Source organism: Solanum lycopersicum, chromosome 8 (genome assembly GCF_036512215.1).
Source record: "Solanum lycopersicum chromosome 8, SLM_r2.1".
Lineage (NCBI taxonomy): Eukaryota > Viridiplantae > Streptophyta > Magnoliopsida > Solanales > Solanaceae > Solanum > Solanum lycopersicum.
In genome coordinates this window covers 57,808,944-57,823,640 of record NC_090807.1, presented here as the reverse complement: position 1 = coordinate 57,823,640, position 14,697 = coordinate 57,808,944, and the positions used below count along the sequence as shown (strand labels likewise).

General features: G+C 28.1%; 1 protein-coding gene across 1 annotated transcript; it reads right to left on the bottom strand.

The window, feature by feature from the left end:
• Positions 1-4,122: 4,122 nt before the first annotated feature.
• WRKY45 (WRKY transcription factor 45) lies at positions 4,123-6,244 on the bottom strand. The gene is made up of 4 exons (NM_001317914.1): positions 6,119-6,244; positions 5,600-5,899; positions 5,261-5,377; positions 4,123-4,528 (listed from the first exon to the last, which is right to left on the bottom strand). The coding sequence occupies exons 1-4, from the start codon at positions 6,197-6,199 to the stop codon at positions 4,250-4,252; spliced, it is 777 nt and encodes a 258-aa protein (NP_001304843.1). The 5' UTR covers positions 6,200-6,244; the 3' UTR covers positions 4,123-4,249.
• Between the last annotated feature and the right edge of the window lie 8,453 nt (positions 6,245-14,697).

Sequence of the window (14,697 nt, the reverse complement as noted above, 5' to 3'; positions counted from 1 at the left end):
TCGATATACAATTTTTTCTCACTTTATACAAACACAACACAGTGTATACATTTGTGTTTGTATAAAGTGAGAGTGACAAGCGAGATCTGGGAGAGGGCAACGAAAATATAAGTATATATATATAATTTTTCTCTCGCTTTATACAAATACAAACGTATTTTATACATTTGTGTTTGTATAAAAGTGAGAGAGTAAGAGAGACTGGCCAGCGAGAACGAAAGTGGAGAGCAAGATTCATCAGGGAGAGAGTCGAAATAGCAACATTTTGCTAGGGAGTAAAATTAAATCAAACTATGGTTATAGCATTTGATTTGAATCAATAGTGTACTATTATATACAATTTTCCCAATTTAAGTTGTTGTTACCGGCCCAAGTACACACATTTTAGTCGTCTTCAACCCCCCCCCCCCCACCCCCACCCCACAACCCCCAAATTAAATAAAATTTGCGAGTCAAAATATTCTCATCAATAAGTTGAGAGAAATTTTGTAAGGTATAAGTTTAGGAGAAATTTTGTTCTTGTTCGGCATAAGGTTTATAGCAATAAGTTATTATCTCTTATGAGTTATCACATAACTTTGTTTTGAAACTGAATTTATGCCTCTATCACCATAAACTTATGCTGCATAACCTGCAAGGCATCTTTTGTGAGTTCTGAACTAAATATATTCCTCTAACAACATATTTTCTATAAAAAATTAAGCGACAGAACTTGGTATGTCATATAAAACATACTCTCTCTGTCCACAATTAATTATCGTAGTTTTTTTTCTAAGTTAAACTATAAGAACTTTGACCAACATTTTACGATGTATATTTTCATCATATTGATATGCAAAAAATTGCAATATATAGTTCTGTCGTATAATTTTTGAATATCTAATTTTTTTCAAAAAAAATATCGAATTAACGTAATAAATTTAACTTTAAAAATTAGTCAAATTGAATTTCGAAAAGCACAATATGATAAATAAAAATGTACAAAAGGAGAGTAATTAGTATTGTATTAATGATATATGTACTTATGTCTTGTAAATATTTTAATTTTTAAAAAAATATTTTTATACATTTTTTTTGTTACTTATAGAGTGTGTGAAGAACAAAAATTATAATGGTTCAAGCTACATAAATTGTGTATCATGAAAGAGATTATTGGCTTCACCTATAAAAAACATTTAGTCGATTTCTTTGAATATATATCAATATATACAGAAGTTTCTTGGAGAATAAGACTCCAAAATTATCATTATACAAGTACACTATCTTGATTTGGATTATACCATCCTACAGATATACTTGTGTATATTAACTATAAACTATCTTGTTAAATTTATTTGTTTTATTTTACTGTTTAGTATGTTTCAGAAAGGAATACTACTTTGAATATTAAGTACTCCCTCATGTTTGATAATGTTTTCTTAATTAGTTAGTTCAGGAAAGAATTGATATCTTTTAAAATTTAGCACCTGCAAGTACTGTATATTTAAGTTTAAATTTTTAATTTCATTCTTATTGAAATAATTTATAACGACATATATATCTATGATTTATTTTAATTAATAAATTTCAATTATTATTTTATTTTATTGCCATGTGAGTCAAATCATAATATGAAATCATGTACGAGATAAATTTAAAGTTTTATTTGGACGTGCTGAAATTTTAAATTGCATTTTTTTCTCATAAATATAAAAATCTCATAAATTGTAAAAACGATCAAAGTTTTCTCAACTATTTACACAATCTTACTAAATAAGCAAAAGTTTATAAGAAAAATATAATACACTATCACAAAACTGTCACGACCCAAACCGGGTTGCGACTGGCACCCACACTTACCCTCCTATGTGAGCGAACCAACCAATCTAAACCTTAACATTTCAATGTAATAACAGTAGAAAATAATGCGGAAGACTTAACTCATTAATAAAATCAATTCAATAACTATCAATATTCAACATCTATTATTCCCAAAACCTGAAAGTCATCATCACAAGAACATCTACGATCAAATGACTAAACTAAGAGTATTCTAAAAGCTAAAAATACATAAGAAGCTAGTCCGTGCCGAAGGTTCAAGGCATCAAGACGTGACGGAGGAGATCCAGTCCAAGCTAGAAGTGTTAGCTCACCCTGAAGATCCGGTGTGACGAAGACTGGCTTGAATTACTATTGAGTCGAAGATGACGGCACGTTTGCTGCATTCCACAATTAAACAAGAAGAAAACAATAAAAGTAGGGGTCAGTACAAACACGGCAACTGAGTAGATATCATCGGCCAACTCAAAATAGGGAACAGTATATATCAAGTATTATCATAAATCAACTATAAAACTCAACATGTAACAACAAGAAGTACTGTAATCATCAATAAGTACCATCAAATTCACACATGAGGACTCAAGCCCCAATACCATACTCATTTGGGAATCATGTTCGTTAGATTGAGTATATTAACATCTTTCAAGATTCATTATCTTTCCTCCTCTTGTGTCGGTTCGTGACACTCCGATCCCCTAATTCTATGTGTCGGAATGTGACACTCCGATCCCCTACATGTGTCAGAACGTGACACTCTGATCCCCTACATGTGTCGGAACGTGACACTCCGATCCCCTACATATGTCGGAACGTGACACTCCGATCCCCTACATGTGTCGGAACGTGACACTCCGATCCACTAAATCTATGTGTCGGAACGTGACACTCCGATCCCCTACATGTGTCGGAACGTGACACTCCGATCCCCTACATGTGTCGGAACGTGACACTCCGATCCCCTACATGTGTCGGAACGTGACACTCCGATCCACTAAATCTATGTGTCGGAACGTGACATTCCGATCCACTAAATCTATGTGTCGGAACGTGACACTCCGATCCACTAAATCTATGTGTCGGAATGTGACACTCCGATCCACTAATATCATTCTGTAAATCATCAAGTCTTCTCTATACCAAGGCATCCTCAATCCCATTACTTTAATTCATCAAGCCTTCTTCTATACCAAGGCATCATCATTAATAATGTATATTAAAGTTTCTTTTCAAGATTTGGGATTCAATATTTTTGATCATGCTTATCTTATCACAATCACATAATCATATTCATGCAAACATACAATTAAGCATATAGTAGGGTTTACAATGCTACCAATACATATCATTCTCTATTAAGAGTTTACTATGAAAGCATGAAAACCATAACCTACCTCCACCGAAGAATTGAAATCAAACAAGCAAGTTCCCAAGCTTTGTTCTTCTTCTCGTTTCTCCTCTTTCTCGTTCATTTCTCTTTCTTTTTCTGTCTCTCTTTGTTCTTTCTATTTTTCTTATTCAACCCTCTTTCTTTTACCCTAATTAGTATATAATTAAGAATAAAAGGTGGCAATAATACCCCACTAATTAACTTAGGGTTACCTCTTTTAACCCTCAAGAATTTGAGTTATTAATATAAACCCACGAAATCTATAATTAAGGAAAGAATAGTCCAAAAACGTCCCTTAAAACTTCACCAGAAATCCGACTCTGCCTGGGATTTGCGCAACCTGTGACGGGCCGTCGTGCCTGCGACGGTCCGTCCTGCAGGTCGTCGCAGAGTTCAGAGACCCAAATTTCCACCAAGGGTCTGTGACGGTCCGTCCTGCCATTCCGTCACAAAGTTCAGAGAGTTGATTTTCAGTACCCAATTTCAGATTTTCTAAGTGTTTTGAAACGTTGGATTACGACGGTCCGTCACACCTGTGACGGTCCGTCCTGCCATTCCGTCACAAAGTTCAGAGAGTTGATTTTCAGTACCTAATTTCAGATTTTCTAAGTGTTTTGGGACGAGACCCCATCGACGGTCCGTCGTGCCCATGACGTTCCGTCGTGGGGTCCGTCGCTTCTGCCAGTTTTTCCAGAATTGAAGTCCGTTGCTCAAAACGACTAAACGGATCGTTACAAAAACTGTTCTAAAAAAACAATATTTATTGGTCAAATTTTATCTTGGTAAAAGGGTAAAATTGAACATGAGTTGCAGTGTCTTACTCTTCACTTTGAGTTGTTTGTTGTTCAATATTATTAGTAAATATATCATCATATGAATATGGCCATAAATATTCATCGAATATCCTTACAAAAAATTATATAATTTTTTGCATTTGAAAAAATGTGAAATCATGAGATGAAATCGAATATCCATGTCCAAACAAGCTCATTGCGATCTCAATAAAGAAACATAAACCATTTGAGTAAATGTAATTTTTCTTTAATTGAAAGGCAAATCATATTCGAAAATTTTTCCAGAGATGGCTGCAGCAACTGCAGCTGTGAAAGTAGGGCTGCTGGTTAAGGAAGTAGCCATTTGTTGAACTAAATGTTGTTGTAATGAATTTGTTTCAATATCTTCCATGAATTTGTTAGAAAATGTTGAAACATCTTGGTTGACTAATGGTACTGTTATTTCAGTTTGGGATGGATGAGGATGGTTGTGTTCCCCTTCATATACACCTACTAAAATTGATGGATCTTCAATGCTTCTTTGTACCTATATATAAAAGTCGAGAATTATTCAGGTTCATATAAAGAGATCAACGTAATCTTCTATTGAATATCAATATGGAAATCTAATTTTCTTTAACAATATAAACATTTATAAGCTGTGATGGTCTTAAATTTCAATGTAATGTGATATCAAAGTAGACAAAGATTTTGAATTTAAAGATTTTAAATTTAAGTCTCATTTGTAATTGTTATAAAAAAAAATAATATCCTACACATTTGGACTATGAAAAAGAATTAGATTTCATGTGAAAAGGCCTATTGAAATAATTATATACTTTGGTTAAGGTTGAATTTACTGAGGTTAGATCGCATGTAAAGAGACGTGTTAAAACTATTATACACTTTGATTGAGATTGAATCTACTGAAGTTTGATCATACATGAAGAAACGTGTTGAAATTGTTACAAATTTTTACACACTTTAATTGAGGTTAATTAAGCTTACCAAGGTTTGATTGCACGTAAAAAGACGTGTTGAATTTACTTCCCTCCGATATTCAAACCTCAGTAACTATGTGCATGTGATCATTTGACCATAAATAATACCATTTGACAAACTTATACGATAATAATTCTTTTCCCTCATAAAAATTAAATCTTTAATTATTTTCACATAAAATTCATGTTCAAACGTAACTTCAACTTCTAAAATACTTATTTTTAACTTCATACTTGTTTTACTCCATCATCATTAAGGTTTGATTGCATGTACTAACCTTCTTCTTGACTGGGCATGTTGGTGCAAATGAACACTTATAATATGCTCTAGGATAAGGGTTATCTCTTGTAACTTTTTGACCATATTTTCTCCAGTTATATCCATCCTTCACCACCTGTAAATTAACCAAACCAAAAAAAAAAAAATTATTCGTGTAATTATATATATCGTCTCTTTATGTAATAATTTTTTATTATAACGCGTTCCATAACTTTTGGGACCATCTCTTTTAAAGTCAATATAACATATGATATTATCTGATTGAATTATTTTCATTGTTATAGTGAGGGTGTTTGACTGTACGTTTAAATAAAATAGAGAAATATTTTGAACTTACTGAAGTTTGATCGGATCGATTAGTTTTAATACAAACAGTTGAAACATTGGTTGTGATTTCTCTTGGCCTCTTTGGTGATGCTTCTTCAAAATTATTAACACAACACTCTTCTTCAGCTTTTCTTTTCCTTGATAATAATAAATTGGAATTGTCCTCTTCATTATTACTAGAGTATTTTTGCAGCAATTCAATTAGGTGAGTTTGCAAGGAATTGTACTTCTCACACAAATTTGTGAGCATTGTTACTAACTTCTTGTTCTCCTCTCTAGTCCTAATCAATTCTTCATCCAACGTCTCGCTCTGCATAAAAATTAACTTACAAGTTCAACATATATTCATAAAGAAATTAACAAGTAAGTTAAAATAAATCGATGTAAAGAAGTTTTATACTGTTATAGCATGTAATAATAACTATTAGAAAAATAACAACGAAAAGAAGTGATAACAATAACATATCATGAAAATTAAAAAAAATTATTTTATTATTATGAAAAAATATATATATTTAAATCTACCTACCGGACTTGTGTTGGTGTTGTGCAAAGAGAGGTTTGTGTTAAGGTCAATAGAAAAATTATTGTCTCCCAAGTTTGTATCCATTGAATCTATAAGAAAAATTGTCCTTATTGATTGTGTTTTTTTGTTGTTGTTATTGGGAAGAAATGGATTATTTATAAAGGAAAAAAAGCAGAAGTAGTTAAATTGATTTTTGGTAAGAGAAAGTGGAAGGAAATTGAGGGTACATAAAAGTATGTATTATTTGTAATTGCCTAATTGGCTATTCAAAGACTTGCACTACAAGAGTGGGCATATAGAAAGACTTACGAAATTGAATAGTACTTTAAAAAATCTCTATATATTCAAGTCTTGGTCAATTTTCAATTTAATTGCTTTAATACTACTCCCAAATCATTTGATTTTTCTTTTAAAAAAAATTCATTTCATCCAAACAAATTCTCAGTATTGTTGTGTGAATTTTCTTAGACGAGAAAGATTCTTTGTGTTAGTAGTTTGAAAAATTCCAAGAATAATTATTATTTTAATCAAAATTAAGTCGAGGCCTCTTTTTCGACTTTATACGCTATGTTTATCGAGTTATTTATTTCATTAGGCCTTAATACATACCTAAATATTAAGATTTGCAGTAAGATTTTAGGTGTTTTAATCTGAATACACATCTGAATATTAAAATGTGATCTCTAAATCTGCACACTAAATAATTAATGTTGTTTGTTTTCAATATTTGTATGTGCATAATTAATGTTCAAAAAAAATTGAGTAATATTTTTCATTCAAAAACCTTGATAAACAACAATACACCAAAAATATTATTGCAACCAATGTTCCAGACATACGTCAATACAAGAAAATTATTAATATATAAAAAACACTTGAAAGAATTTATGAAAACTTGCTAATTCAAGAGAGGAAAATAGTGTTTAATTGAGAAAAAAATAGAAAAAATATTTTTAGTTATGAGATAAAAGGCACGCCCAAAGCAGAGAACGGTGATTTATTATTTGATAACTTATTAAATGAGTCTGAATGTTGATGAGAGTCAAATGCAGATCTTGATTTGTTCAGACCTCTTTAAAAACATTAAGAAATTTTTTTAAAAAAAATGAAACAAATAAATTTAACAGGTTGAATATGAATAGGTCAAATTAAAACCTAAAAATCAAATGTATTTAATAAATTGAATCTTAATAATTAAGATTCATGTCTCTATTAAGTGCAAACAAATGAGACCTGAATGAATAGACTTGTCGATCTTTAGCCATAAAATATCAAACATTAGCGGTATGTTCAGTAGGAAGAAAAATCTTACTATTCATAATTGGTTGATAAATTTTTTTTAAAATAAATTATTTTAAATAAAGAATTTTTTTTTTTAATAAAAGTGAAAAAATAAGTGACGTTGTTTCCTTCCATACTAACAACCACCTACCTCCAGCTCTTTGTACAAATGATTATTAAGATAGTTTTGTGTGGTCATGGAGTTAAAATATTTGGTAACCAAAAATCTTGAGTTTAAAAGAGCGAACTTTGTAAATTTTTATACGTATAAACTTTCTTTGAAATTTTTAAAATTAGTCTATCTTGTAATTGCATTTTTTTTTCGTTTGGATCTAAGAATATTCAATACTTATACGCAATATCTTTAGCTCAAATTATTAAAAAAAAAATCCTTTTGAAGAATCAACAATATAAACTGGTATTTTTTTCTTTTCTATATGCAACTATTATAGTGTCACGATCGCGGTTTGAATAAGTTGTCGTTTTTATATTATTCAAAATTATTTTTTTAATGGTTAGTTTGCTTATTTGGAAAATAATGGTATATTTAAGTTGCTTTATTAATAATGATTAATGATGATGACAATGACAATCCAATTATCAACGGTTGATAAAATTATAATACAACATTTCACAATATTTATGATCATTTTTGCCTTTTATTAGAGGGCTTGTGGTGCTTGGGTGCCAACCACACTTTAGTTGCTTTGCACTCTAAAAATACAAAATAGATAAAGACTCATAATATTCATTTATTATTGAAAATAAAATAATACTTATACGAGATGCTCCATGACGATTAACATATATACCAGATTATATTTGGATTGGATTGATTTTAACTATAAAAAAAAAAATTGGGACCAAATTAACCCGATATTATATATATAATTTTAAAATTTTATTTTATACGTAAAAGTACTTATTTTAATATAATTTTTAAACATCACTTATACTTTTTCATAATTTTTATCTTTAATATATTTATTACATATTTGAAAGTTAGAATTCTTAATGATCTAATAAAGATCATAGTCCATACATGTTGGTAATTATAATAAAATTTAAATAAAAATTAATTAATACTAATGCAAAAGGAAAATCAATTCAACAGTAAGAATATAATAATTTTGAATATTTTTTTTAGTTTTACATAGATTTAGACAATTAAAATACATGATCTAATTTTACTTCTTTTTTTTAATATTTAGGCATGTAACTAATATTTACTAAACTTAGTTTAGCATGATGTAGTACTTTAAATTATGATCAATTTCATTATGACTTATTAATTTGCAATATCTTTTTTACTCGATTTTTTATTATTATTTTTTTGTTGGATATTTTAGTGTCATTAATCATATCATATTTTTTTGTTATTTTCTTGAGAAATAAATAACTTAGATTGTTGCATTTTGATAGGGCTAAAGAAATATTTGAAGCACGAGTAAATTATATGTTTGTATGAAAACTTTATAGAAAAAATTCGAAAATCCGAAAAACTCGAAAAACCCAAAAAAATCTGAAGTTGAAGAATCCGAGTTTTATTGGTTTGATTTGGTTTATAATCTCAAAAATCCGATTCAAATAATTTAATTTGATATTTGAAAAATCCAAACTAGCCCGGTCATGTACACACCCTACAACAGGCTTAGTTAGGAATATATAACTTGAAACTTTTTTGCAACGTGAAATTAAAAGGATTAAGAATCTTCAATAATATGCACAAATATAGATTCTAGTCAAGAAAAAAACTATATTAAATATGGAGAAATTAGAATAATTCATATTTTTATTTCAGAAATTGTTGTGAACAATTTTTTTCTTCAAATTTACCTGCAGAATTAGTTGCAGAAAATGTCACAAGGAAGTTCCTATATTTCACAAATTTTAACAAAAATTTCTTGATATTTTTGTTTTGGTATTTCATGTGAGAATATTCGTAGGTATTTCAAATAAGTTACTTAGGGATTTTTATGTTTGCGAGTAATAATTATCCACAAAGATTTTTCCATCGAATTCTTTTTGATAAGAACAATCGGCAAAGAAACTAAATTACATGTGAATTTTCCTTTAAAGACCTAGGTAAATAAATCTTCAGCTAATTAATCAACACGTTTCTAGTAACAAATAAATTCAATTAATAGCGAGGGTATTTGAAACAGATGGTGAAATCAAACAAGTCAAATTAAACTTACAAATTAACATAAACCAATTCATTTTTATCCCTATAAATTGCAAACTTTTTCTAAGAAACACATATATACATATAGCTACTCGTTTCTGGTTGCTATAACTATTTATTTCAATCGTTATTAATGGCTTTGTTAATTTTAGTGAAATGAAAATGTTTAGCAAAAATAATGAAGCTTCAATTATATAATTATATATTAGTCAAATATAAGGACTCTCTGTTTCAATGACAGATTTATTTTGTGTAAAATTTCTATTAAAAAAAATAGCTATGATTTCATTACGGTAAAAATATACATATATTATCGTTAAAAGCTATTTTTATCGTAATATTAAGAGTATTGAGTAGCATATGAAAGAAAAAAAGAGTTGGTAAAAGATGTGAAGTTCGTGGGAGTCACAAGTCAAATTGTAAGTCAGCAATGATTTGATTAATGCCAAAAGCATGTTCAAAGTGTCTATCGTCTTTAATATAATGTAAATTATAAGAGTGACGTCCTCATTTCTTGCGTCATTTAGATGACATAAACATTAATATAATCCCCAAAGTCTTTACTCGTTTATTTGTAAAAGGGAAAAGTACAAACAATATGGGGTCATTTGCTTCGAACATAAGAAAAATAAGTATTGACATTAATTTATAGCTAAATGGAGTTATTATGAGTTTTTTTTTTTGTTTAGTTATGAAATTATGATGATATCAGTTATTTTGAAATTATTTTTTATGTGTTGTTTGATTTGTTACATTAAAAGTAATACGTTACGTATTACAAATTTTATTGAATAAATTGTTTGCTTTCAAAAGACATAATATATAATTGTGTTATTTAACTTGGTTAATTTTATATTTATATTCTTGAACTTTGAATGTGTATAAATATGCACTAAAAATTGTATAAAAATTGAACGAGTAGGCACATAAATATTATGTGACATATATAATACACGTAAGACGCAAATTGCCATATAGGATATCATGTCAGATATGTGTGTTTATTTGTTCAACTGTATACAAAATTTAAGTGTCGACTTGTGGAACTTTAAAGTTGAAAACATATTTATATACTAGTTGATATATTAAAAGGATTTGAGAGTATATTTTTATTCTTTTCGCCTTAGATTTAAATTAAATGGAAAATTAACCCTCTATAGCTAGTTATTTCCGGGGTTTCGAAGTATTATTATATTAATTATATTCATCACCAATTAGCTTTTAATCTTTAATTAGTTACTGGATATTTCTAAGATACTTTACAGATATGAACTTAGTTTTAGATAAATAGGGCAAAATTAATTTAACATGATCCACCACACAAATAATTATTACTCCATCCATCCAAGTTTGTGGCGTAACAAATCTAAAAAAAGATTTTAAAAAAAATTAAAATTTATGTTTGAAAGAATTCAACGTATTCACATATATTTTCATGAATCAACTCATTAAAATTTAAAATTCACTCATGTATAATATAAAAAAAACCATTATGATATAAAGATAATTAAAATAAATTGAAAATACAAGTAGTTAAAATGCATACTTATAAAAATACAATTCAGGAGTTGTTTAAATTTAAAAATATCAATAAAGCGGTCCAAATTCTGTTTTATATAGAGATACGTGCGAATATAAATATCAAAAGAAATAAATTATATGAAATAAGATAAAGCGAGTTGTGATAATATAAAATAACAAGACTGATTGAAGTCTTTATGAACAGACAGCACCATTTGCCATTTCTAGTTAAATTTGTTGAAATAATGTGTCGTGGATGTTGATTAATTAAGATTTTTCAAAGAAGACGAAGTCGTAGTTGGTGATTTTTTTTCTAAACCACAAGTGACATAAAAGGGTGACGTGAGTATATTATAACCTCATCATCTACGTACCTTTGAGCTGTAATTTTTTTTTTTTTTTTTAAGATATTCCAACTTATAGTCCTCTTTTCTTATTAGATAACGTTGTTTGATCGGAAATAAATTATCTCTCAGATAAATTATTTTGAAACAAGTTGTTATATACATATATATATGAATTATTTAATCATTAAAATTAAAAGGGAAAATGATTAAAAATATTTCTTTAACTTTGATTTATTGTTTAATTTTACCCTCGCCGTTAAAATAAAGTTAAATTTATCTTTTCCGTTAAAATAAAGTTAAATTTATCCTTCCCACTACTAATTTCACAATAATTATCCCTTATTTAACGAAATCCCCAAAATTGATTCCAATAATCCGAATTTTTTTCAAAAATCCCATATTTCCTATTTTTAACCCAATGCCTCAACTTTTTAGAGGATAACCCATTTCTCTTTTACCCATTGTCTCAAATTTTCATATAACCTATTAACTTCTCCTTCTTTGTTCTTCATTTCTCCTTCCTCCATTGTTCTTTATTTTTAAATGTACATTCAGAAGAATGATGAGATGCATTAATAAAGGATGAGAGGTTGTAAATAGAAAAATCAGTAGCTGTTTGAAAAAAAAAAAGGGATCGAAGACAGAGACAACAACATAGCTAAAAGATGGGAGATTTTGGACATTAGAGTTGATTAGTAGTTTTAAATTTTTACCTCAAAGATTCAATCTTTGGTTCTTCATGTTTCAATGAGGATGATGTTGATAAAATCCTAAAGGGTACATGAATTGAGTGTGTGTTAGTTGTCTCAAAAGATTCAATCTTTGATTTTTTACATTTTGTTCCTCTTTATTAATTTTTGCCTCAAGAATTCCTTAATGAGTTATTGAAAAATTCATTATGTTCAAACAGGGCATATAGTAATATTATGAGGATTGAATTTTGAATTGAAAAGTTTAAAAATTTGTTCTTTAATGAGTGGGAATGGGTAAATGGAAATGGGTATATGGTATTAGGTTAATCAGGTTATTTCTTAAAGGGATCGGGTTATCGGATTAAAATAGGAAATGATTTTTTTTTTTGAAAAAAATTGGGGAATTGGGTCAATTTTGGGGATTCCATCAAATGAGGGGTAATTTTGGTGAAATTATTAATGGGAGAGGTAAATTTAACTTTATTTTAACAGGAAGGGATAAATTTAACTTTATTTTAACGGCGATGGTAAAATTAAACAATAAATTAAAATTGAGAGGTATTTTTGATCTTTCCCTAATTAAAATGAGAAAATAAATAATCTAAGAATTACATAATCTTAATATATCCTGAAATTATTATACCTCGTATCTGATCCGAAACAACTTCTGACACTTTTACTACAATTTGAAATTAAGTTTCTATGTTTAAGTCATGTAGTACTCCCTCCAATTTAATTAGGTTAGTTGTAAAGATTATTAAAAACCAACCATTTCAACTATTTCTCAAGTATTCTGTAAGAAGGTACAAAAGTAAATACGAAAATTCAATTTTTTTTTTTTATATATATATATATATATATATATATATATATATATATATATAAGGATGAAATTGATGACAAGATGACATATAAGTTTGTTGGGGTGACTTTTTGTCAGATACTTGTATTAGTCAATATATACTTTTTTTTTCTTTCATTCGATATGATATAATTTTAATTTGATAATGTATTTAATTAAAAAGAAAAATGAATTTTAGATTATATTGTTATAAAGTAAAAATAATTTTTAAAATTAAATTATTTCTTATAATAGTAAGATAATTTTTTTTAGATAAACTAGAAAAATTTGTGGGTATAAAATGAAAAGGGGTGTAGTATAAATTCAACTTTAAGGACTTCTTTCGTTTGAATTCAAACGTTTTCGCTTTTTTTTTTTTCTTAAAATAAGTGTGTCATTCTAAATTTTGTATTTTTTTCAATTTTGATATTTTATACCATAAGTTAAATAATATAAAAATATTTTTAATATAGCAAGACACAATCAAAGTTTTCTTTTCCCTTTTAACTCTATTGTTGATCAAAACTGATTCTACAGTTAGCCACCTAAGTTGACATTTATTTTCACTCGGGATGGATTATTGTTATCTATTATTTTATAATATATATTATTATATTATATTATATAATATATATAATGTTTGGTTAAAATGTACTGTTTGTTGTTGTTTAATTATAATATTTTTGTTATTTGGTTTGATTGTATCGTATTGTATTGAAATTTATAAATTTACTAAAATATCCTTAAATTGTTTTAAGGTGGGAGGTTTGACTAGAATTTTAATTAAATAACATAAGGTAAAGGATAAAATAGTTTTATGAAATATTGTGGAAAGTTAAAAGTATAATTTACATAAATTTCATAGTGTAAAATCTAAATTACATGCTATCCCTATTTTTTTTCTAATTACAAATATTCTATGTTTTTTGTGATAATGCACAAATACCCCCTCAACGTATGCTCGAAATCTCAGAGACACACTTATACTATAATAAGGTCCTATCACCCCCCTGAACTTTTAATAATTTTCTACCTTTTTTCTGCCTACGTAGCACTATATTGTGGGCCCAACGCTGATTGACTTTTTTTCAAGCTAGTGTCACTTAAGCTGAAAGGGTAGAAAATTACTTATAAAATAAGTTCAAGGGGTATAGACCTTAGTATAGTATAAGTGTGTCTCTGGGATTTCGGGGCATATGTTGAGGGGGTACTTGTGCATTTCCTTATGTGTTTTAGATATTTCGGATACATATAAAGATCTAAATATATTATGCATCAATCTGTTGCACTTATTAAGGAAAAAACTGAAAATCAAATTAAGATCTCTAGTATCAGCACTAATTAATGAAAAAAAACTGAAAACCAAATTAAGATCCCATAAATTGCTCTATTCCATTCCAAATTATTGTCAATAATTTAATAGTGTAACAAATAAAAAAATAAAAAAAATTATTCTTGTTCATTTCTCTCTATTTCATCCATTAGCTAAAAAAACCATACGATACATAATGAATATTTTGATCTTCTTACGTTTCTTCTTACTTTCAATTATACATAGATAAATATCTGAGAATACACACATAATATTGTTCATAACATATTGTATTGCTTGATAAAATCTGTCTTGTTTGATGCTGGAAACATTCTCTAGTTTGATGCTCCCATTTTTCTGCATTTTCAAATCTGATGGTAGAATTCTTCATCCATGGACTTAA

Coding starts and splice junctions, on each gene's coding strand:
- WRKY45 (NM_001317914.1), bottom strand. CDS start 6,199: ATGGATACAAACTTGGGAGACAATAATTTTTCTATTGACCTTAACACA. Junction 5,378..5,599: donor ATCGATCCGATCAAACTTCA/GTAAGTTCAAAA, acceptor GTTAATTTACAG/GTGGTGAAGGATGGATATAA. Junction 4,529..5,260: donor CATGCCCAGTCAAGAAGAAG/GTTAGTACATGC, acceptor TTTTATATATAG/GTACAAAGAAGCATTGAAGA.